General features: G+C 40.7%; 1 protein-coding gene across 12 annotated transcripts in view; it reads left to right on the top strand.

Moving 5' to 3' along the window:
* Window positions 1–24,144, top strand: part of LOC132827004 (M-phase phosphoprotein 9) — a 107,959-nt gene that overhangs the window by 66,840 nt on the left and 16,975 nt on the right. For 9 of the 12 annotated variants that reach the window (XM_060843334.1, XM_060843335.1, XM_060843333.1 and 6 more), the window contains 5 exons: window positions 1,168–1,346; window positions 8,650–8,823; window positions 14,934–15,054; window positions 19,700–19,803; window positions 19,912–20,171. In XM_060843334.1, the coding sequence (XP_060699317.1) occupies window positions 1,168–1,346; window positions 8,650–8,823; window positions 14,934–15,054; window positions 19,700–19,803; window positions 19,912–20,171 (838 nt within the window). The remainder of the gene's footprint in view (window positions 1–1,167; window positions 1,347–8,649; window positions 8,824–14,933; window positions 15,055–19,699; window positions 19,804–19,911; window positions 20,172–24,144) is intronic. The other 3 variants (XM_060843337.1, XM_060843339.1, XM_060843344.1) reach the window with 3 other exon arrangements.

Genomic DNA, 24,144 nt, shown 5'->3' on the forward strand with positions numbered 1-24,144 from the left:
GCAAGTCTTGCTTTCTAAGGCCCCTCCTCCTTTCCTGGATTTATTACTTTTGCTGTTAACCAAATTTCTGAGGCTGGTGCTAGATCTAGGAAATTTGGACAATTACAGTTAACACATCTATTTAACACATCTATTTTCTCTGCAGCCATATCCTTTAAGGCTAGGTGCATGCCAACAACTCTGAGGTGCTTGTCAATGTTTAAGTCCATTCATTATTTCTGTGACTGTTTCTCTAGTGACAGTGTTCATTTCTCTCCATTTCAGTCCTTGATTTTCTCCTGTTATTAGTAGGCTATTTTTATGTCTACTATTGTGAAGACAGATGCAGAATACTTGTTCAAGTTCTCTGCCGTTTGCTTATTTGCCATTACTAATTCTCTAGTTTCACCTCATAAGGGACCAATATTTAATTTAGGTATACTTTTTTATTTAATATACTTGCAGAAAGTCGTATTGAGCATTTTTAACATTCTTGCTAGTTTACGCTTTGTATTCTATTTCCTCCCTTTTTGTTTTCTCCTCATCCTTTGGTTTTTAAAATGTTTTCAACCTTTGCAACAATATGTAGCTTTTTTTTCCAATTTGGTAGCATCCTTAATTAATTTAGTTAGCCATGAATTGTTCATTCTTCAATGAGTACTTTCTTTCAAATGAAATATTTGAGGTTGATGAAATATCTCCTTAAATGTCTCCCACTGCTCTACTGTATTTTTAACCTACTTTTCTAATTCATTTTCACTACCTGTCTTCGTATCATTGAAATTGTCTTTACTAAATTTAAAATATATTTCAGACCTAGATTTGTCATCTTCATACTGAATATGAAATTTTACTTTACTCATTCATTCATGGAACTTGGGCTTTGCTGGCTTGACCAACATTCTTTGCCAATCCCTAATTGCCAAGAGGGCTGTTAAGAATCAACCACGTTGCTGTGGGCTTTGAGTAAAGCTCACTGAAAAGTTTTGGCTTTTGTTCTCACTTACTGCAGTCACACAGAAATACTCTTCTTGGGAGCCTTGACTGGTATTATAAATATATTGTTTTTATGTTGTTAAACTGACAAATTTTGATATTTGCATTAATTTTGACCTCCCAAGTATGCCAGAAGGATTACAGAAGCATAATTGGTATTCTGAACCCTTTTATTGTTGTCAATCTGCTTAGGTACCATTCTCCACCAGAGAAAGATAACCCCTTTAATCAGCGAGATCCTTCAAATGGTTTGGAGGAGCCAATTCCTCCTATTCTCAAAGCATTACAAAAGCTTGATTCCAGAAATGTATCTGAAAGCTGGGAAGCAGAAGCACCAAAACATGATGTCTCAGAAGCAGGTGATGCTACAAGTAAGGCCCATTTTATATTTGTGTTTTATTTTACCTTTCTCATTACATTATATTTGCTGTTCAGCCCACTATGTTGTGACTAAATCCTTTAAAATTATTTTTTTGTTATCTGTTGATTTCTCGGACTTTGATAATGTAATTGCAGAGTATCCCAGCAATTCAATTTGTGTTCATTAGTTGTTCATGTGAATTCTTTCCTCTGATGTATGTCAGTATGTTATAATCTTATTATGAGTGAATGAGCTCTTGAAGTGAATTGAATTGCTTGATGACTAACATTACTATAAAAATAGAAATATTGATTGCAGGTTAAATTGTCAGTTAGTGTAATGCACATGTCATGACCATATCTCGTACATATGCAGCCTGTGAACTGTGAATTTCAACATCCAACTTAAAACTAACCAGAAAAACTTTGGTTTTAAGTGAGGACAAGGGGTAGTTTATTACACAACTATTGTTGTAAGTTTGATGTAAAACTTTAGACAAAATACAAAGATTAAAAGTAGGTAAACTGAAAGATGTTATAAAGTTGCAATTCAAATCAGTCCATCATGCTTGTAGGCCTGTTGCTTGCTCCTGGGTGAATGTAGCTGAAAGCTTTTAAAGTCAGAATTTAACAGCTTCAATGGCTTTTGTAGTTGAAGTGTTGAAGGTTGCTTAAAAAGGTGGGCTCAGATGATTTGAGATTGTGAGAAAGTTTCTTGATCTCCACTAGTTCTTCAGTTAAGGCACTTGCAGGTTTCCTGGACTCACTGTCAGCAGGACTTTGATTTCAGAAAACTTCTTTTTGAACTGAGAATCTTCTCTCTGATATTGTTGCAGATACCTTCCTGGGTACACTTTTCAAACATAAGGTTTAACTTTAGATTATTATCTCACAAAATAAGGTTCAATTGTGCTGGATTTCTGTGAGGTGGAAATTCTTCCGTCTCTGTCTTGGAATTTTAAATTCTCATATCTTTAAGGATCCACTATGTTGTCCAAAGATTAGCCAAATTCCAAAAGGCTGACTTTTTAAATTTATGTTGTGTTCACATATCAACCTATCTGGATCAGTGGTGCTGGAAGAGCCCAGCAGTTCAGGCAGCATCCAAAGTGCAGCAAAATCGACGTTTCGGGCAAAAGCCCTTCATCAGGAATAAAGGCAGTGAGCCTGAAACGTGGAGAGATAAGCTAGAGGAGGGTGGGGGTGGGGAGAAAGTCGCATAGAGTACAACGGGTGAGTGGGGGAGGGGATGAAGGTGATAGGTCAGGGAGGAGAGGGTGGAGTGGATAGGTGGAAAAGGAGATAAAAGTTTGTGAGAAGATTTGTAGCTCGGGTGCTCGTTGTTGTGGTTCTGTTCGCCGAGCTGGGAGTTTTTCTTGCAAACGTTTCGTCCCCTTTCTAGGTGACATCTTCAGTGCTTGGGAGCCTCCTGTGAAGCACTTCTGTGCTGATTCCTCCGGCATTTATACTGGTTTGAATCTGCTGCTTCCGGTTGTCAGTAGCTGTCCGCTGCAGTGGCCGGTATATAGGGTCTAGGTCAATGTGTCTGTTGATCAAGTTCGTGGATGAGTGCCATGCTTCTAGGAATTCCCTGGCTGTTCTCTGTTTGGCCTGTCCTATAATAGTGGTGTTGTCCCAATCGAATTCATGTTGTTTGTCATAGTCCTGAACTATGAAAGCAACCACCCCAACACACATAAACGAAGTTGCATCAGGACATTATTCAAAAGGGCCACAACACACTGCAGCACACCTGAACTACAAAAAGAGGAAGAAGAACACCTATACAAGGTATTCAACAAAAACGGATACCCGCGCAATTTCATCAACAGATGCCTCAGGGAAAGACAACGAAATGAGGACATGCCACAACCCAAAGGACTGGCCACACTCCCATACATCAGGAGCATTTCTGAACTGACAGCCAGACTGCTGCGACCACTAGGACTCATAACAGCACACAAACCAACAGCCACTCTCAGACAACAACTCACCAGGACGAAGGACCCGATACCCAGCAACAGCAAAACCAACGTAGTTTACAAAATCCCATGCAAGGACTGCACAAAACACTACATAGGACAAACAGGTAGACAGCTAACAACCCGCATCCATGAACACCAACTAGCCACGAAACGACACGACCAGCTATCCCTAGTAGCCATACACTCAGTTGACAAACAACATGAATTCGATTGGGACAACACCACTATTATAGGGCAGGCCAAACAGAGAACAGCCAGGGAATTCCTAGAAGCATGGCATTCATCCACAAATTCGATCAACAGACACATTGACCTAGACCCTATATACCGGCCACTGCAGCGGACAGTTACTGACAACCGGAAGCAGCAGATTCAAACCAGTATAAATGCCGGAGGAATCAGCACAGAAGTGCTTCACAGGAGGCTCCCAAGCACTGAAGATGTCACCTAGAAAGGGGACGAAACGTTTGCAAGAAAAACTCCCAGCTCGGCGAACAGAACCACAACAGGAAAAGGAGATAGGCAGGTAGGACAAGTCCGGATAAGTCATGGGTACAGTGCTGAGCTGGAAGTTTGAAACTAGGGTGAGTTGGGGGAAAGGGGAAATGAGAAAATGTTGAAGTCCACATTGATGCCCTGGGGTTGAAGTGTTCCGAGGCGGAAGATGAGGCGTTCTTCCTCCAGGCGTCTGATGGTGAGGGAGCGGCAGTGAAGGAAGCCCAGGACCTCCATGTCCTTGGCAGAGTGGGAGGGGGAGTTGAAATGTTGGGCCACGGGGCGGTGTGGTTGATTGGTGTGGGTGTCTCGGAGATGTTCCCTAAAGCGCTCTGCTAGGAGGCGCCCAGTCTCCCCAATTTAGAGGAGACCGCATCGGGAGCAACGGATACAATAAATGATATTAGTGGATGTGCAGGTAAAACTTTGATGGATGTGGAAGGCTCCTTTGGAGTCTTGGATGGAGGTGAGGGGGGAGGTGTGGGCACAGGTTTTGCAATTCCTGCGGTGGCAGGGGAAGGTGCCAGGATGGGAGGGTGGGTTGTAGGGGGGTGTGGACCTGACCAGGTAGTCACAGAGGGAACGGTCTTTGCGGAAGGCGGAAAGGGGTGGGGAGGGAAATATATCCCTGGTGGTGGGGTCTCTTTGGAGGTGGCGGAAATATCGGCAGATGATTTGGTTTATGCAAAGGTTGGTAGAGTGGAAGGTGAGCACCAGGGGCGTTCTGTCCTTGTTATGGTTGGAGGGGTGGGGTCTGAGGGTGGAGTGCGGGATGTGGACGAGATGCGTTGGAGGGCATCTTTAACTTATGGTTAGAAGGGTGGGGTCTCCCTCCCATCCTGGCACTTTCCCCTGCCACCGCAGGAACTGTAAAACCTGTGCCCACACCATTTTGATTATGAAGCATTAAAACAGACATAACCTGAAACTTCCCAAGTGAGAGAAAAAAGCAGTACTGGAACAATTAATTTTAAAGAAAGGATACATCAGATACAGGTTGGGTACAATCTAGAAAGGGCAAAAGAGAAGGGGGCGAAAACTGGGCTTTCTTGTCTGAGGAGGGAGTTAGAGATTACGATGAAGCAGAAAAAGAGGGTGTATAATGTTTATTAGGTAAGTTCTTAAAGTGAAAACCAGGTCAAACACAATAAATTGATAAAAGGAAAGAAAAGGAAAATGTGAGATACTAAGCTCACACACTTCAATAATTTCAGTCCAAGACAAAATCTGAATCAGTAGTGTCCTTTATTTTACTCTTGCAAGAGGGTGTGATGTCCACTGTCTGTGTACAAAGCAAGGGACTCGCACACCAAATTCAACAAATACTCGATATTTATATAATTTGGTTTCTATATTTGTTTTTTTATTTCATTGCTTCTCCCCGTTTACATCCTCCACTTCCCTAAGACCGGTACCCATTACTCCTGTTTATCTCTTGCTTATCCGGCCTTGTCTGTGACAAAATGCTTATTTCTGGCCTCACAAGGCCGTTTGACCTCATCCAAGGTCATTGTTAGGCATATCCTTTCTTTACCTTTATCTACTCCCTCCATCTCAGCCTCCCCTCTCAGCATCTTATCGTTAAGACCCTTTCAATTGGGGTTTGTTCCTGTGTTTCTGTAAAAGTGGGAAACAGATGTTTATACCTATTGTTTGTACAGGCGTATTTAACTTAATTGCGTCCCCTCACAGCATCTTATCTAGTCGCCTGTAATATCTACCATTGTTTTGCAGTCCCGTTTCTTTCTTGCATACAATTTTAGCTAATACAAAAAAAATTATGCATTTCCTCCACATAGTTTCCATTCTTGTTGACTCAGCTCTTGGCTGAAACAATTACACACTAGTGTGAGTTCATTTACTTTGTATAAGTAATTATAATTGCAGAAGTAACACTACTTTACCTATATCCCACAAAAATAAGACTGGCACAAAGAAATTTGAGATTTGAATGGCAGTCAACATGAAAGGGAACCTGAAAATCTCCTACCAGCATTTAAACAATGGGAAGTACAGTGGATCCTATTAAGGATGTAGTGAATTAGAGGTGCATGGTAAATCTAGACTACTAAATTATTTGTATCAGTGCTTTCTAAGAAGAGAAAATTGACAAAATGTTGGTTGAAGGGAAGGTAGCTGAGACAATGGATAGGTTAAAAATGCTTAGACAAGATATGTCACTGAATCATAAAGTTCATTGCAGGCATATAGAAGGTTAGTGTTTACTGCAATGTGAATGGAAAATAAAAGTTGGGAAATTTGACTGCAATTGTACAGGGATTTGTTGAGACTGCTTATGTTTAGAGTACTATTCAACAATAACTGGTTTTGCATTTAAGAAGAAGCTGGGAGATTTTTTTCTGAGGGTGGTTAGTCTGTGAAATATTCTTACCCAGGCAGCAGTGGAGGTTGGGTCACCTTAAATTATTCAAGACTTGATTAAGTTGCGCTTTCAGAATCACAGAATTGTTGCAGTGCAGAAGATGAATCCATTGTGCCTTTGCTGGCTTTTTGAATGAGCAGCTTACCTACTATTCTCCTCTTTCTTCCTGTAAACCCTCACAATATTCCTTTCCAAATAACTGTCCAATTCTTTTTTTTGAAAGCCTTAATTGAACTGCTTCCACACACTTGTCAGGCAATATATTTGGGACCTTAACCATTTTCTGCATGAAAAAGCTTTTCCTTATAGCATTTCTCCTTTTAGTGATGCATTACATATATGCCTCTCGTTCTCAATTATTACACGAGTGGGAACATTTTTCTGTCTCTTTTTGATAAATAATGGAGTCAAGGGTCATGAGAGATGGACAATAAAGTGGAGTTGAAATTACAGTCAGATCAGCCATGACTTTATTGGCGAGTGGAGCACGCTCAAAAGCTAAAAGACCTATCCTCATCTCAAAACTTATAAAGGTGGTGAGTGAATTCACCTGTGAAAGCCTCAAATCACCCAGGAAAATTTCTTCAAAAATGCCGAATTGGAGAAAAGCTACTCATGTAAAAAGAGTGGAAGAAAATGGTGAGGAATGGTTCTCCAATCACAGACTGGTTCTGTCATGTCTCTTGCTTTAATGAGCTTATCACCAACCATTAAAGGAGAGAAGCAAACTGTGAGTGGATGAGCATCAAAGTAATGAAGTGCAAGCAATGAGGAAGTTGCTGGGGGCTTTTTAAGAGAGGCTGAAGTGGCTTTTCCCAAGCCCAGGGTTAGAGGCAACCTTTCACCAAATCTGGGATCAAGAGTGGCCTTGAGCCAAAGCTGGGAATTCTTTCTATCAGAAGAGACAATATATTCTTAATGACATATTTCTAAAGAGTATGCAAGAAAAGAGAGTCATGGGAGTACATGTGCATCTGTGTTTGAATGTGGTAGGACATATTGAGAGAGTAGTTAGCAAAATATGAGAGATCTTGGGCTTTACAAATGGAGGTCTTGAGTACTAAAACAAGTTATGGAGAGCAATACAGGGCTCCAATTGCGTCCCAGTTTTTGCAATGCTATGAAGGCTCTTGAAAGGCGGCTGAGGAGATTTACCAGTAATGTTCCAGAAAGGGGATTTCAGTTACAAAATTAGAATGGAAAAGCTGGAGTCGTTCTCCTCGGTCAAAAGGAGACTGAGATTATTAGATGTGACCAAGAATAATATAATGCATTTAAATGGCAGGTGAAAAACCTTTCCCACAGGTGAATGTGCCACACTTTAAAATTTCAAGTAAGAGATGCAGGGAGAATGAGAGAGATTTCTTAGCACAGCGCATGGTAATGATGTAAAACATGCTGCCCACAAAGCAGGTGAATGTGGAAACAATCAATGATTTCGAATGGAACTTGGATGGCAGTTGAATAAAAATAACTTGCAGGGCCATGGGGAATGAGCAGGGCAATAGGAATGACTGGTCTGCCCTAGCAGCAAGCTGACATGGACTCAATGGGCTGAGTTCCTCTTTTATACTATAAATAACTTATGCCCACACACACACGTACTTGCAAGTGAGGTAATGAAGTACATAGGAACCTTGATTATCTGAACAAGATGGGCAGGCATTATTTTGTTCGGATAATCGATTATTTGGTTAATTGATTTCCTCTGGGGCTCGGAGTTTTCTGTCAAGTCTGCTCCCCGTTCAGGAGACAAGGCAAAAGTACTGCGGGAGAGACCCCGCCCCTGTCTGCTCCCACCCTGTCTCCTCGCCCGCCTCCAACTCTGCTCCCCCGTCTCCCCAACCCTGCAGCCCCAACCCTGCAGCCCCAACCCTGCACCCTCGTCCGACCCATGCACTACCACACTACTTTTTGACAGGTTCCACCTTTGCCCTGTACTGGACAATGTTGGAGAGATTATCTGGGGAAGTGGGGTTTGGGGTTCATCCCTGTGTAGAACTTCGATGGAAAGTGTGGGGAGAGGGCGGGTGGTCAGTCATTTGGAGACTGTGCCTGGACTGTTCTTGGCAGCATTTCAGTGAGCTGAGTTCATTTTTCATTATTGTACCTGTAAACAAAAGACGCAGTTAGGGTTGAAACAGGTCTTTGATGTAATGTTTTTATCGGGACCTTGAGATCCCCTTCGGATAATCCAATGTTTGGATAATTGATATTCTGATAATTGAGGTTCCCCTGTAGTTAACAGGAGCAGTGTGAATCCAGTAATAGCAGCCAGTTGGACTGTTATGACTAAGATAAATTATCTGAAACAGAGACTAAATCTGATACTTCTAGATTGACTGTGATATGAAACTGAGCCAGACAATGAGGAAGCTAACAAAAAGTTGTTTAGAACTGAAACTCTGTCCAATTAGCTAGGCATGTCATTTATTCATTTGTTTTTAACAGAATTCTTGAATCGCAGACAGACTGTAGGATTTGCAGATTCCACTTGCAGTGGAGACAAGTCTGAGGACTCTGTTAAGGATCGAACCAGATCAAAATGTAGTCGTTCTTCCCCAGGTCAAAGATCATCTTCTGTACCCCCTTCAAACCGGAGGCTAACACCCACTTCTACACCAAGTAAAAATATTTCTCTGAATTCTTCGAATGTTTTCAAAGTTTGATTGTTGATTATTTCCTGTTCTCCATTTTTTTGTTAACCTGTCAAAATTTCCCATATTGGCTTCTGTCGGTAATGCTAAACGCCCAGTGGTAAAGTGCAATGTTCAAGGTTGTTTTCACTAAAATCTCATTGTTGGGTTATGTGCAATGTGATTTCATAATGTAGTCTTCCAATAGTTGGAGTATAGATTTTGAGCATTCTTGAAAAAAAACCTCATTTTGTCAAAGCTTTTTATCTTGCTCTGATCAGGGCAATTTTCAAGAATGTCAATTTAAAGGAAAACAGCATTTATATTATGTGGAAGGATAGTGCTGATTATTTGGTAGAGAGATTGCCATAGAAAATGCATCAGTTAGATTGTGACTAATATGTAATGGTCAGACTTTAAACCAGGTTCTGACTCTGGTCAAGATATTGCCTGGAGAAATGAACGAGCAAGTGACTATCACTTATTTTGTTCATTTGAAACATTTGTAAATGAAGATGTACTTTGTGCACAGTATGAATACAAGAGATAACAATATTTAAACCTACAATGTTTAAACTCAATTGGGAGTGCAACCATTTAGCTAAAGAGCAGAGAAATCCAGAATATTATAAGGTGCTTTGGCTAACAAAGACATGTAGGTCAGCAAGGGCAAGCATGATGGCTGTGTGAACAAAATCTGTGAAGCACAGGTTTCAAAAGCATTTTGAAGGAATGTGATGGATGAGTTTTTGTACTGAGGGAGGATATTCCCGGAAATACATTCAGGGAAGTTATTTGGGTGGAACTGAGAAATCAGAAAGGGATGATCACCTTATTGGGATTGTATTATAGACACCCAAATAGTCAGAGAAATTGAGAAACAGATTTGTAAGGAGATCTCAGTTATCTGTAAGAATAATATGTTGATTTATGGTAGGGGATTTTTAACTTTCCAGACATAGACTGGGACTGCCATAGTGTTAAGGGTTTAGATGGAGAGGAATTTAAGTGTCTACAAGAACATTTTCTGATTCAGTATGTGGATGTACCTACCAGAGAAGGTGCAAAGCTTAACCTACCCTTGGGAAATAAGGCAGGGCAGGTGACTGAGGTGTCAATGGGGGAACACTTTGGGGCCAGCAACCATAATTCCATATGATTTAAAATCGTGATGGAAAAGGATAGACCAGATCTAAAAGTTGAAGTTCTAAATTGGAGAAAGGCCAATTTTGACAGTATTAGGCAAGAACTTTCAAAAGCTGATTGGGGGCAGATGTTCGCAGGTAAAGGGACAGCTGGAAAATGGGAAGCCTTCAGAAATGAGATAACGAGAGTCCAGAGAAAGTATATTCCTGTTAGGGTGAAAGGAAAGACTGGTAGGTAAAGGGAATGCTGGATAACAAAAGAAATTGAGGTTTTGATTAAGAAAAAGAAGGAAGCATATGTAAGGTATAGATAGGATAGATCGAGTGAGTCCTTAGAAGAGTATAAAGTAGTAGGCGTATACTTAGAGAAATCAGGACGGCAAAAAGGGGACATAAGATAGCTTTAGCAAATAGAATTAAGGAGAACCCAAAGGGTTTTTACAAATATGTTAAGGACAAAAGGGTAATTAGGGAGAGAATAGGGACCCTCAAAGATCAGCAAAGTGGCCTTTGTGTGGAGCCACAGAAAATGGGGGAGATACTAAACGAGTATTTTACATCAGTACTTACTGTAGAAAAGGAGATGGAAGCTGTAGAATGTAGGAAGATAGACGGTGACATCTTCAAAAATGTCCATAATATAGAGGAGGAAGTGCCGGATGTCTTGGAAGGGAGAATGAAAGAACAGTTTACTTAAATGGACAAAATTATAGAAAGCTACAACACAATGGGACTTGGGGTACTTCTGCATGAAGCAAAGAAAGTTAGCACAGAGATGCAGCAGGTAATCAGAAAAGCTAATGGAATGTCGGCCCTGATTTCAAGGGGATTAGAGTGTAAGACTAAGGAACTGCAACTATACAAAGTACTGGTGAGACAACATCTGGAATACTATTAGCAGTTTTGGTCTCTTATTTAAGGAAAGATATTATTTCATTTGGAGGAAGTTCTGAAGAGATTGACGAGGTTGATCTCCAGTATGAAAGGATTGTTTTATGAGCAAAGATTAAGCAGTTTGGGACTCTACTCATTAGAATTTAGAAGAATAAGAGGTGATCTTATTAAAACTTTGACAGGATAAATGCTGAGAGGAAGGGAGAATCTAGGACCAGACAGGATCGTCTCAGAATGAAGGGGCACTAATTAAAGAATGAGATGAGGAGAAATGTTTTCTCAGAGGGTTGAGTCTTTGGAACTCTTTGCCAAAGAGAGCTTTGGGGCAGAACCTTTACATATTTAATGCTGAGGTAGGTTCGTGATCAGGAGGGGAATCAAGGGTTTGGTGAAATGACAAGAAAGAGGACATGGGACATATTATTGAATATCAGAGCAGTCAAGGGGCGGAAATGGCCTTCTCCTGTTCCAATGTCTTATGATATGACAGCAAGGGAAAAGAATTAGTATAGTATAATCTCTATCTCAAGGCCATATAATAGAGTTTCAGTGCCAAAGGGATGGTAGTAGGCAGTGTTTAGGAGATAAGTAATCTTGGTGTTGACGGAAAAGTCATGTGGGTTGTGTTCTGTCTCATGGTCAGTATGTCATTATATCTTTTGAGGAAAATGCTCATGATATGATCATTGTATCATAACATGTGACCTGAGAATTATACAGATATATCAGGGCCCATTTTACCCTAGGATTACTTGAAGCATGGCACATCACTAGAAACATGCTGTTCAGCTGTAATCCAATTACATGGTGTTAATTTAGACTTGATGCCTAATAATGTAATATTTATACATAATAGCTGGTTGTGGTAATTGAGTATTGGATTTTTCAATGCGTAGTATCTGCATCTACTTTCTTAGGTTATCTTTTGTAATATAAGTCTTGCCGCATCAGGTAAAATACCCTCTTGGAGCCAAAATCTCATTAAGGATGAGTTGGAGCTTAGAGCTTTGCCCAGAGTGGAACAGGATGTCAATATTTCTGAGCATATGGTCAGTCTGAGAACTGACAAACGGAAAATGGAGTCAATGAGAAAAGGGCAGAGTTTGTAATGTTGAGTTAGGGGCAGTGACTACATCTTTCCCATTGTTTATCTGGGAGCTGTAACTCCTCAAAGATTTGTGTTGGATGACAAGGTCGATAATTAACAAGTTTTGAGTGGTGATGGCGAAGAATAGAGATGGCCATTACCATTGTACATATTTCCTAGTTTAAAAGAGTAGAGGAAACTTTACTCTCATCCAACACTCCCAGGCCAGGTACAGCACAGTGTTAGCTAAAGAGTAATGTAAAGCAAGCTTTCCTTTCAGTTTAAAAGAGCAGAGAATGACATGTAGGGGCCTTCTGAGGTCATAGCTTCTTTGCTTTGTAGTTCTAGCAAAGTTTTAGTACATTCCTGTCTGAATGTACGATTGCAAGAACAGTCACATGGAGCAGAGCTATTAGATGAGAATGTATGATCCACTTCTGTCAATCAAGGAGGGACAAGAGATTCCACTTGAAACTTCTCCATATTGCTGTCTAAAAGCTGAAATAGATGTGTTTCAGTAGATATGGACACAGCTGGAAGGTGAGAGTATATTCTAAGATTTTTGAGAAGAAAGAGTTTGGAACTGGAGCCATAATTCAAAAAGTTGGACAATTGAGTGTGAGATTTTGAATGAGGGTGGTGAAAGTTGGGGGAAGGGAAAGGATCAGGAAAGAAAATAATTGAAAATTATACCATGAATTAATATTGTACACTTTCATATTTCAAATTATTACTTCTGTCCCAATAAGAACAAGATGAAAAACTTTGAGATGTCTCTCTTTTTCACTAATACTCAGTGATATCACCAAATATCGTGACCAGAAAAGGAAGTTTTGAATAGGATTGCAGAAAAATGGAATTCAGCAGGAAGTAGATCTCATAGATGACCTCAGCTTGGAGAAGACAGCAGGATGAAGAAATGAGAAATGATAAGAGTTAGGTAGAAGGAGAAAATTAGGGAGATTTAGGGCTGAGAGTGTGTGGAAAGAGGGGGAGCTGGAGATAGCTGTCTGGGTGATCCTTAGTTTGAAGACAGTCCTTGTCTTGCATCATTTGCAAAAAAAACCAAACCAGCTTTCCAGGTAACAAAGTGATATCTACACTTGCTACTGAAGTTTTCTGACAGAATGAAAACTCAGATGTTCTGGAGAGATGGAGTAAATCTTTGATATTCAAAGAATAAGGAACAATGCATTTTATTTTCACCTTTCCTGCTACCAGGAATGATGGCTATTTAAATAAGGATATTTGCAGTACTTCATTTGGTGCTTGTTCATGGCATCATGAGTTATATATTTATGAAATAACAAATTAGACCTGCTCTACCTGCCTCTGACATAGAAACCTAGAAAATAGGAGCAGGAACAGGCCTTTCAGCACTTTGAGCCTGCTGTGCCGTTAAATATGTTCATGGCTGATCATCAAACTCAGTAGCCTGCCCTATTTTCTCCCACACACTTTAATCTCTTTGGCCAAGAATTCTATTTCACTCTTGAAAATAATTGATGTTTTGGCCTCAACTGCTTTCTGGGTGGGGAATTCCACGGGCTCACCACACTGAATGAAGAAATTATTTCAGTCCTAAATGCTGTACTCTGTCCTTTGAGACTTTGACCCCTTTATGTGGACTCCCAAATCAATAGGAACATCCTTAGTCCATTTATCCTGTCTAACCCTGTTCGATCTTTATAGATTTCTGAGATACCCTGTCATTCTTTTAAAGTTCAGTGAATATATTCCTAACTGATCCAGTCTGTTTCCATACATCAGTCCTGCCATCCCAGGAATCAGTCTGGTATACCTTTGTTGCAGTCCCTCTAAAGTAACTCTACAGAGGACTGTATCCGGTCATCAAGTCACTCTTTATTTGCACATGAACAGCCCTTGACTATAGTACTGCCTTGCATACCTTGTCCCCCAACCCCACCCCTCTCCCATTTATTTCTCAGCCTCCCAGCCCACAAGCCTCATCCCTGATGAAGGACCTATGCCTGAAACGTTGATTCTCCTGCTCCTCCTGCTGCCTGACCTGCTGTGTTTTTCCAGCACCAAACTCTCAACTCTGATCTCCAGCATTTGCAGTCCTCACTTTCAGACATCAGAATGTCAAGAGTGTAAGATTATAGTGGAAGTTTTTATGTAAGCCAGGGCTCCCTGATTCAACCAGATTAACAACCCCAATCAGGAAACTCCTATACTTTTGAGGTCCACCTGGCTGATCTCACTACAATCACTACACTCTCCACACCCAGAACATACTTCCACAGGTAAGAAAACCAAAATGCTCACAGAACCCGAAGTGTGGTCTCGTCAAAGCCCTGTAGAATTTTATCAAGGTATCTTTGTTCTGTACTCACATTCTCTCCCTATGAAGCCAACATACCATTTGCCTTCTTTATTGCCTGCTGCACTTACATGCTTACTTTTAGTGACTAGTACACAAGGACTGCCGGGTCTCATTACACCTCGCCCTTTCCTAATATATCACCAATTAGTAATCTGCCTTCCTATTTTTGCTATCAAATTGGAAAACCTCATATCTATCTGCAATATATTTCATTACCAATGCGTTTGCCCACTTACTTCACTTGTCAAAATCACATTGAAGCATCTCTGCGTCCTCCTGACGGCTCACCCTTCCACCCAGTTTTGTGAGGCACTCAGAAAAAGTGTGGTGTGAACTGAGAAAATCATTTTGTTGCAGCCAGCAGCATCTTTTAACATTGAGCTGTGGGACGTAACAACTTGCTGGCAACAAGTCACTTGCCAGGCCTATGAGTATCAGATACCAGGACCTGGAAACTGAAGACAGGAAATAGTTTAGAAGATGGAAGTGGCATTTTAAATGTTGGCACTTGTATTTTTATTACCTGTTCACTTGTTGTTTTTCTTCTGGAAAATGCCTATAACTCAGCTGATTAATTTTAGAGTGCAATGGCTCAAGTACTGAATTTCTTTTTTCTTCTTTCACAGCTAAACGGAACACTTTGCTAACATCGCTGTCTGCTAAGTCCAGTCCCAAACGCTGTCCTAAAGAGAATCTGTCTCCTGGATTTAATCATCTCCTTGGCAAAGAAGAAAACACAGTGACAAAGTAATGCTCTTCATTGTTGAATTTAAACTTAAGCATAATGGGTCAATTTTCATAAGTTCTTAATCAAATGACAAGATATCAGGGCTTGTCTGTGCAACATGAACACTACAAAATGTGTATAACGCTGGAGATGCTGTTCAAAGATATTTGTCTGAAGATGCTTTCATCAAGAGCATTAAACCCTTCTTGATGTTCTAACCATTAATTATATCTTGTAATATTTCGTTATTGCTGATTAATATTAATGTTTACAGTATCTTTTAAAAAGTTTTAAAATGTTTAACAAGTTAGAATACCATGGAGCATTTATTCTAATTGTCATTGGCATAGAGTCATCATATCACAGAAGGAGCTATTTGGACCATTGAGATTCAGTTGTAACAAGATACTTCTGTTTTGCTGTGTATATTTTTAAAATGATATTGCTATTAGTTAATTTTACTGAAAATATTTTCACATTTGCTTTTGTCGATAACATACTTGAATGTTTCTCTTTTAAAACAAGTGTTTGTCTAATGACTTCAGTTAGGTGACAGTGTTCCGTCTTGAACTATGCAGTTGTGCTTTTAGATGGCAAATGTTGCATGCAACACTTGATTAGGAGCAGTAAAATGTTACCTAGAATATGCAATTGTTATCGTTGTTAATATGTTTTCTCATTTAGTACATGCCCTAAAGTATTAGTAAACCTTGTGCAGTTAAGCATACAGAGAAAAACACAAGTGTCAGAAAGGAAACAAAGACAGAAATTGCTGGAGAACCTCAGCTGGTCAGGCACCATCCAAGGAGAGAGAAACAGAGTTAATGTTTTGGGCCTAGTGACCCTTCTTCACTTCTTTCTGATTCTGCTCTCTGTCTGTCTGACTGACTGTCTGACTGTCTGACTCTGTCTGTCTGTCTGTTCTTCCTTTTTCTTTTTTCTTTTTCTTTTTCTTTCCTTTCCTTTCCTCTTTTTCTCTTTCTTTTTCTCCTGCTAGACCTACCGAAGGTCTCCAGCAATTTCTGTTTTCGTTCCAGAGTTCAGAGCTGTAATGCAGGATTCCAGGGAACAATGGTGGAAGCTGACAGCTACAACACACAGAGTTGTTACCTCTGGTTTGTTACCTGTGACATTTGATAGCGAGGCAAGGAATGGTAAGAGATACCAACTGAATATGTGGCTGCAGGGATGGTGCAGGAGGGAGGGTTTCAGGTACATGGATAATTGGGGCTCATTCTGGGGAAAGGAGGACCTCGACAAGCAGGACAGTCTTCACTTGAACCACAGGAGTACTAATACCCTGGGTCGGAAATTTGCTGGTGCTATTCTGGTGGGTTTAAACTAGCTCAACAGGGGGATGGGAAGCTGAGGTGTAGTTCCAGTGCACAGGAGGATGAGAATAGGAAGGGCATGGACAGCATTTCACAATCACAGGAATGTGCTGGCAGTCAGCAAGCTGGTTTGAAGTCTGTAAACTTTAACACCAGAAGTATCAGAAATAGGGTAGGTGAGCTTGCAGCATGGATAGGTACGTGGGACTTCGATGTTGTGGCCATTTTGCAGACATGGATAGGGTAGGATCAGGAATGGATGTTACAGGTTTAAAGGTTTAGATCTTTCATTGAAAACAGGGAAGGCCTTGTTAGTCAAGGACAGTATAACAATTGCTGAAAGAAGTTTTAACGATGACTTGTCTACTGAAGTAGTATGGGCTGAGGTTAGAAACACAAGAGGAGAAGTCACACTGCTTGGAGTTTTTTTATAGGCCTCTGCAGAGTTCCAGGGATATGGAGGAGAGGATTGGCAAAGCGATTCTGGATAGGAGTGAAAGGAACAGGGTGGTCATTATGGGGGACTTTAACTTCCCCAACATTGACTGGAAATGCTATTACTCTAGTACGTCAGATGGATCAGTTTTTGTCCAACGTGTGCAGGAAGGTTTCCTGGTACAGTATGTTGAAGGGCCAACAAAAGGGGAGGTCCCACTGGATTTGGTATTTGATAATGAACCAGGGCAGGTGTTGATTTAGTGGTAGGTGAGCACTTTGGAGAGAGTGATCAAATTTGGTTATATTTAGTTTATCGATAGAAAGTGATAGGTACATGCCATAGGGCAAGAGTTACCGATGGGGGAAGGGCAATTATATTGCAATTAGACAAGACTTAGAATGCATAGAATGGGGTAGCAAAATAGGATGGGATCAATTGAAATGTGGAGCTGGTTTAAAGAACAGATATTGCATGTCCTTGGTAGGCATGTCAGGCAAGGAGGAAGTGATAAGGTACGGAACCATGGTTTATTAAAGGAGTTGCATCTCTTGTTAAGCGGAAGAAGAAGGAGGCTTATGTGACATTGAGGTGAGATGGTTCAGATGAGGCGATAGGGAGTTAAAGATTAGCTAGGAAGGAATCAAAGAGAGAGTTAAAAAGAGCAAGGAGGGGACATGAGCAGTCTTTAGCAGATAGAATAAATGAGAACCCTAAAGCTTTCTATAGGTATGTGAGGAATAAAAGGATGAAGAGGGTAGGAATAAGGCCAGTCAGACAGAAGTGGGAAGTTGTGTGTGGACCCTGTGGAGAGGTACTAAACGAATATTTCTCATTGGTTTTCACTTAGGAAAAGGAGAATATTGTAGAGGAGAAGACTGAGACACGGGATATTAGATTAGAAAGGATTGAGGTTAGTAAGGTAGAGGTGTAATCAATTCTAGAACGAATGAAAATAGATAGGTCCCCTGGGCTGGATGGGATTTATCCGAGGATTCTCTGGGATGCTAGGGAGATGTTGGAACCCTTTGCCTTGATCTTTGAGTCTTCAATGTCTACAGGTTTAGTATCAGAGGACTAGACGATTGCAAATGTTGTGCCCTTGTTCAAGGGCAGTAGAGATGACTCAGGTAATTATAGACCCGTGAGCCTTACCTCTGTTGCAGGAAAAGCTTTGGAAAGAGTTACGATTTATAATCGTCTAGCAAGCAGCAACTTGATTGCAGATAGTCAACATGGTTTCATCAACAGCAGGTGGTGTCTCACAAACCTCATTAAGTTTTTTGAGGAGGTGACCAAGGATGAGGGTAGGGCAGTTGATGTGGTGTACATGGACTTCAGTAAAGCCTTTGACAATGTTCCACATGGTAGGCTGTCGAAGAAAATGCAGAGGCATGGGATTGAGGGTGATTTAGCAGTTTGGATTAGAAACTGGTTTTCTGAAAGAAGGCAACGAGTGGTGGTTGATGGAAAATATTCAGCCTGGAGTCCGGTTACTAGTGGTGTGCCATAAGGATCTGTTTTGTCATTGACTTAGACCCAGTCATAGGTGGATGTGTTAATAAGTTTGCAGATGACACTAAAGTCGGTGGAGTAGTGGACAGTGTGGAAGAATGTTGCAGGTTGCAAGGGGACTTGGATAAATTTCAGAATTGGGCCGAAAGGTGGCAAATGGATAAATGTAAGGTGATTCACTTTGGGAAGAATAATAGGAAGGCAGAATACTGTATTAATGGAAACACTCTTGGTAGTGTGGATGTGCAGAGGGATCTTGGAGTCCATGTACGTAGACCCCTGAAAGTTGCCACACTGGTTGATAGTGCTGTTAAGAAGGCATACGGTGTGTTAGGTTTTATTGGTAGAGGGATTGTGTTCCGGAGCCGTAATGTCATGCTGCAACTATACAAAACGTTAGTGCAGCCACACTTGGAATATTGTGTACTGTTCTGGTCGTCCCATTACAGGAAGGATGTGAAAGCATTGGAAAAGATACAGAGGAGATTTACCAGGATGTTGTCTGGTCTGGAGGTAAGGTCTTATGAGTAAAAGCTGAGAGATTGTGTCTGTTCTCATTGGAAAGAAGGCTAAGAGGGGATTTGATAGAGACATACAAGATGACCAGAGGATTAGAAAGGGTAGACAGTGAAAGTCTTTTTCTAGGTTGATGACATCAGCTTGTACAAGGGGCATAGCTACAAATTGAGGAGTGATAGATTTAAGACAGATGTCTGGGAAGATTCTTTACTCAGAGTGGTAAGGGCGTGGAATGCACTGCCTACGAGTATAGTTAACTCAGCCACATTAGGAGCATTTAAACAATCCTTAGGTAAGCAGATGGACGATGATGGGGTAGTGTCGAGGGGCTGGGCTTGGATTAGTTCATTGGCGCAACATCGATGGCTGAAGGGCCTGTTTTGCGCTGGACTGTTCTATGTTCTACGTCTAGCATCTGTAGTTCTTTAATTTTTGTCAGATAAGAAGGTCGGGTTGGGTCCTGTTGAACTGTGATTGAGCAATTGTGAGGTAAATTTGTGGAGGCATTCAACATTGCTTCATGCCAAGGCAGTCATGGATTTGTTTTTGATTTTATCTACAGCGCACCTAAGTATATGACTGCCACATGATTATGACTTTGGCAGAGAAACCACTAAATATAACATTAGACATTTTCATAACCTAGCTTAACATTCGGTGTTATTGGTAGTGTCATATCAGCATGTTGATTGGGCCTGGTTAATCAACACCTGGATTATCATAATAATGGTATTGAATTGACTGAGGTGTTCCAATTTCTGCATATCTAGGCTGCTGGATTTGGAAAAAAATTAGCATTCTGCACAGAGGGTTTTTAGTTATTTAGAGAATAGTTGTTTTCAGAGTGCATCATTTTATTCTTAGGTTTGACGTAAACTTGGATGAAATGGAGCTTCCAAATTCAGTCCCATCTCACAGTTCAAGTCCAAGAAAGAGACTTCAGTTCCTTCCACTGGAAAATACAAAAGGTAACCACATAGAATATAAAATTATTTGAAATATTTTTCAGAATTGCAAAACTGAGAAAATAGATGTATTTTAATTATCATTAAAAACAATGTGAAACTTTTTTGCAGCAGTACAAAATTCAAGGAGTTGTGTTGATGCTAAGTTTCAAGTTGAAACACTTTCAGATTCTGTATTAAATGCGACGAAGGTGGGGTCTGTTACTAGTCGACCAGGTTGGGAAGACCAGATGACCACTTTTCTCCAGAAAGAGAAGAAAATTCCGATGCTACAAACTCCGTATGAGACAGAACTGACATACAAAGCAAGAATGGAGGCACTAGGAGAAACTGAGAAACTCTTTGATGCACTTACACAAGAAAAGCAGCAGGTAATATAAGGAAATTACAATTCATGCCGATGAATTTGGAATGCTTTCAGTTAAATTATTTGTTTGTTATCAATATATAAAGTTCTGGAATTTTGTGAAACTCTTCAATTGACAGTGTATCAATTAATGTCATTTTTAAACAATTTCTTACTTGCAATAGATTCTATAAGTGGTCTCATTTACTGTCAGGCAAAACAGTCACTGTGTCCAGCAAAGTAAGCATCATATAAACCTCAGGGGGAGATATAGTATAGTGATGATCAGAATGATGTGGTAAACTTGAAGTTCAGCTTCATGATCGGGGACATGATAGCTATAGCAACTAAAGTAATTTAAATTCAATTAAGAAATCTAGTACCATAAATACTAACCATGACAACTTTCATTGTTGCAAAGCCCATTTAATGCTCTTCAGGAAAAGGAATCTGCCAACCTTATCTGGCCATTTATTAATTCCTGACCCAAAGCAATGTGGTTGACTCTTAAGCCCATCTAAATGACAGTCCTCTGAAATGGCGTACCAAACCTCTCAGTCCAAGGGTATTTTGGGGTTGGGGTTCAAATCATAGAATTGTAGATAATTTATTGCATAGATAAAGGCCACTCTGCTCATTATATCCATGCCAGCTGAAAAATGAACCGCAAAACCTAATCCCACTGTCCTGCATTTGATCCATAGCCATGTGTTATGGGACTTAAGGCACTTTTGTAGACACCCTTCAAATGAGTCTCTTATTTCTGGCTCTACCATCCTTTCAAGGAATGATTTCTAATTTCTTAACACACCAGGGATAAACACTTTTTCCCTCATCTCCCCTCTCATCTTTAATCTCATTTTTCACTTTAAATCTGTGCCGCTAGTCTCTTATCCCTTAGCTAAGGGAAGTAGACTTTTTCCATCCATTTTATCCTGGTCCTTCACAATTTTATACATCTCAATCAAATCTTCCCGAAGCCCTGTCTGTTCCAAAGAGAACAACACAGTCTATCCAATTTTTTTCTTATTGCTGGATTTTCTTTCTCAGTTCGGGCAACAATCCTTATTAATCTCTTATACTTAATGAAACGTGTCTCCAGTGAACAGTGCTTCAGTTTTGGTTTGCCGAAAGATTTACGCCATTTCAAAGCTGGCTTACCCAGTGCTGCCTATATAATTCAAATAAATGCATTAGATAGATAAAGGTTTCCTGTTCTTCAGGTATTGTCAGCCTGTACTGATCAGTTTTTATGATTGATTAATTAAATCTTGCTTTTATTAAACTCATAAGGAATGCTTTAATATTTGGACCGCCCAACCAAATTAACCTGATCATAATGAGTTAGAATTCTTTTGCAGTTGAATCATATCATATATCGTAAAATGAACATAGAACATTACAGCGCAGTACAGGCCCTTTGGCCCTCGATGTTGCGCCACCCTGTCGTACTAATCTGAAGCCCTTCCCACCTACACTATTCCATGTACGTCCATATGCTTGTCCAATGACGATTTAAATGCACTTAAACGTGGCGAATCTACTACCGTTGCAGGCAAAGCATTCCATACCCTTACTACTCTCAGAGAAAAGAAACTACCTCTGACATATACCTATCTCCCCTCACTTTAAAGTTGTGTCCCCTCATGTTTGCCGTTCCCATACGGAAAACGGCTCTTCCTGTCCACCATAGCTAACTCTCTGAATATTTTGTATGTCTCTACTAAGTCACCTCTCAACCTTCTTCTCTCTAATGAGAACAGCCTCAAGGCCCTCAGTCTTTCCTCGTAAGACATTCCTTCTATACCAAACAACATCCTAGTAAATCTCCTCTGCACCCTTTCCAAAGCTTCCACGTCCTTCTTATAATGCGGTGACCAGAACCAATACTCCCAAGTGTGGCCGTACCAGAGCTTTGTACAGCTGCAGCATAACCTCCTGGTTACGGAACTCAATCCCTCTACGCTGTATGTCTTCTTAACAACCCTGTCAATCTGGGTGGCAACTTTCAGGGATCTGTGTACATGGACACCGAGATCTCTCTGTTCATCTGCACTCCCAAGAATCTTACCATTAGCCCAGTACTTTGCATTCTGATTACTCCGTCCAAAGTGAATCACCTCTCACTTGTCCACATTAAACTCCATTTGCCACCTCTCAGCCCAGCTCTGCATCCTATCTATGTCTCTCTGCAACATACTACATCCTTCGTCACTATCCACAATTCCACTGACCTTCGTGTAGTCTGAAAATTTACTAACCCACCCTTCTAAGCCCTCATCCAGGTCATTTATAAAAATGACAAACAGCAGTGGACCCAACATCGACCCTTGCCGCTAGTAACTGGACACCAAGATGAACATGTTCCATCAACTACAACCCTCTGATTTCTTTCAGCAGGCCAATTACTGATCCAAACTGCTGTCTCCCACAATTTCATTCCTACGCATTTTGTACAATAGCCTACAGTGGGGAACCTTATCGAATGCTGAAATCCATATACACCTCATCAATCGGTTTACACTCATCTACTTATTTGGTCACTTTGTCAAGAAAGTCAATATGATTCGTTAGGCACGACCTATCCTTCACAAAACCGTGCTGACTGTCCCTGATCAGATTATTCTTTTCTAGATGATTATAAATCCTCTTATAACCTTTTCCAACACTTTACCAAAAACTGAAGTGAGACTCACTGGTCTATAATTACCAGGGTTGTCTCAACTCCTCTTCTTGAACAGGGAAACCATATTTCCTAACCTCCAGTCTTCTGGCACTATTCCTGTAGACAATGACGATTTAAAGATCAATGTCAAAGGCTCGGCAATCTCTTCCCTTGCTTCCCAGAGAATCCCATCCGTCCCAGGGGACTTGTCTGTTTTCACACTGCAGTATTTCTAATACCTCTTCCTTGTGAACCTCAATCTCTTCTTGTCTAGATGCAAGTATCTCTGTATCTTCCTCGCCAACATTTTCATTTTCTGTAGTGAACACTGTCGAAAAATATTTATTTAGTGCTTTACATATCTCCTCTGACTCTACACACAACTTCCCACTATTATCCTTGATTGGCCCTAATTTAACTCTCGTCATTCTTTTATTCCTGACATACCTATGGAAAGCCTTAGGGTTAACCCTGATCCTATCCGCCAACAACTTCTCATGTCTGCTCCTGGCTCTTCTGAGCTCTCTTTTTAGGTCTTTCCTGACTTCCTTGTAACCCTCAAGTGCCCTAACTGAGTTTTCACATTTTGTCCGAACATATGCCTTCTTCTTCTTTTTGATCAGGGATTCGATTTCCTTACTAAACCACAGCTCACGTGTTCTATATCTTCCTCCCTGCCTGACAGGTACATACTTATCTCGGACACACAGGAACGTTCCGTTGAATAAGCTCCACATTTTTAATGTGCTCATCCCCTGCAGTTTCCTTCCCCATTCTACGCTTCCTAAATCTTTCCTAATTGCATCGTAATTTCCCTTCCCCCAGCTGTAACTCTTGCTTGGTGGAATACACCTATCCCTTTCCATCACTAAAGTAAACCTGACAGAATTGTGATCGCTGTCTCCAAAGTGCTCACCTACTTCCAAGTCTAACACCTGGCCAGGCTCGTTACCCAGTACTAAATCTAAAGTGGCTTCGCCCCTTGTAGGCCTGTCCACATACTATGTCAGGAAGCCCTCTTGCACACACTGGACAAAAACTGACCCATCTATAGTACTAATACTGTAATGATCCCAGTCAATATTTGGATAGTTGAAGTCCCCCATGACAACTACCCTGCCTCTCTCACTCCTATCAAGAATCATCTTTGTTATCCTTTCCTCTACATCTCTGGGACTATTCGGAGGCCTATAGAAAACTCCCAACAGGGTGACTTCACGTTTCCTGTTTCTAACCTCAGCCCATACTACCTCAGTTAACGAGTCCCCAAACATCCTTTCTACAACTGTAATATTGTCCCTGATCAACAATGTCACACCTCCCCCTCTTTTAC

Source organism: Hemiscyllium ocellatum, chromosome 24 (genome assembly GCF_020745735.1).
Source record: "Hemiscyllium ocellatum isolate sHemOce1 chromosome 24, sHemOce1.pat.X.cur, whole genome shotgun sequence".
NCBI classification, from domain to species: Eukaryota; Metazoa; Chordata; class Chondrichthyes; order Orectolobiformes; family Hemiscylliidae; genus Hemiscyllium; species Hemiscyllium ocellatum.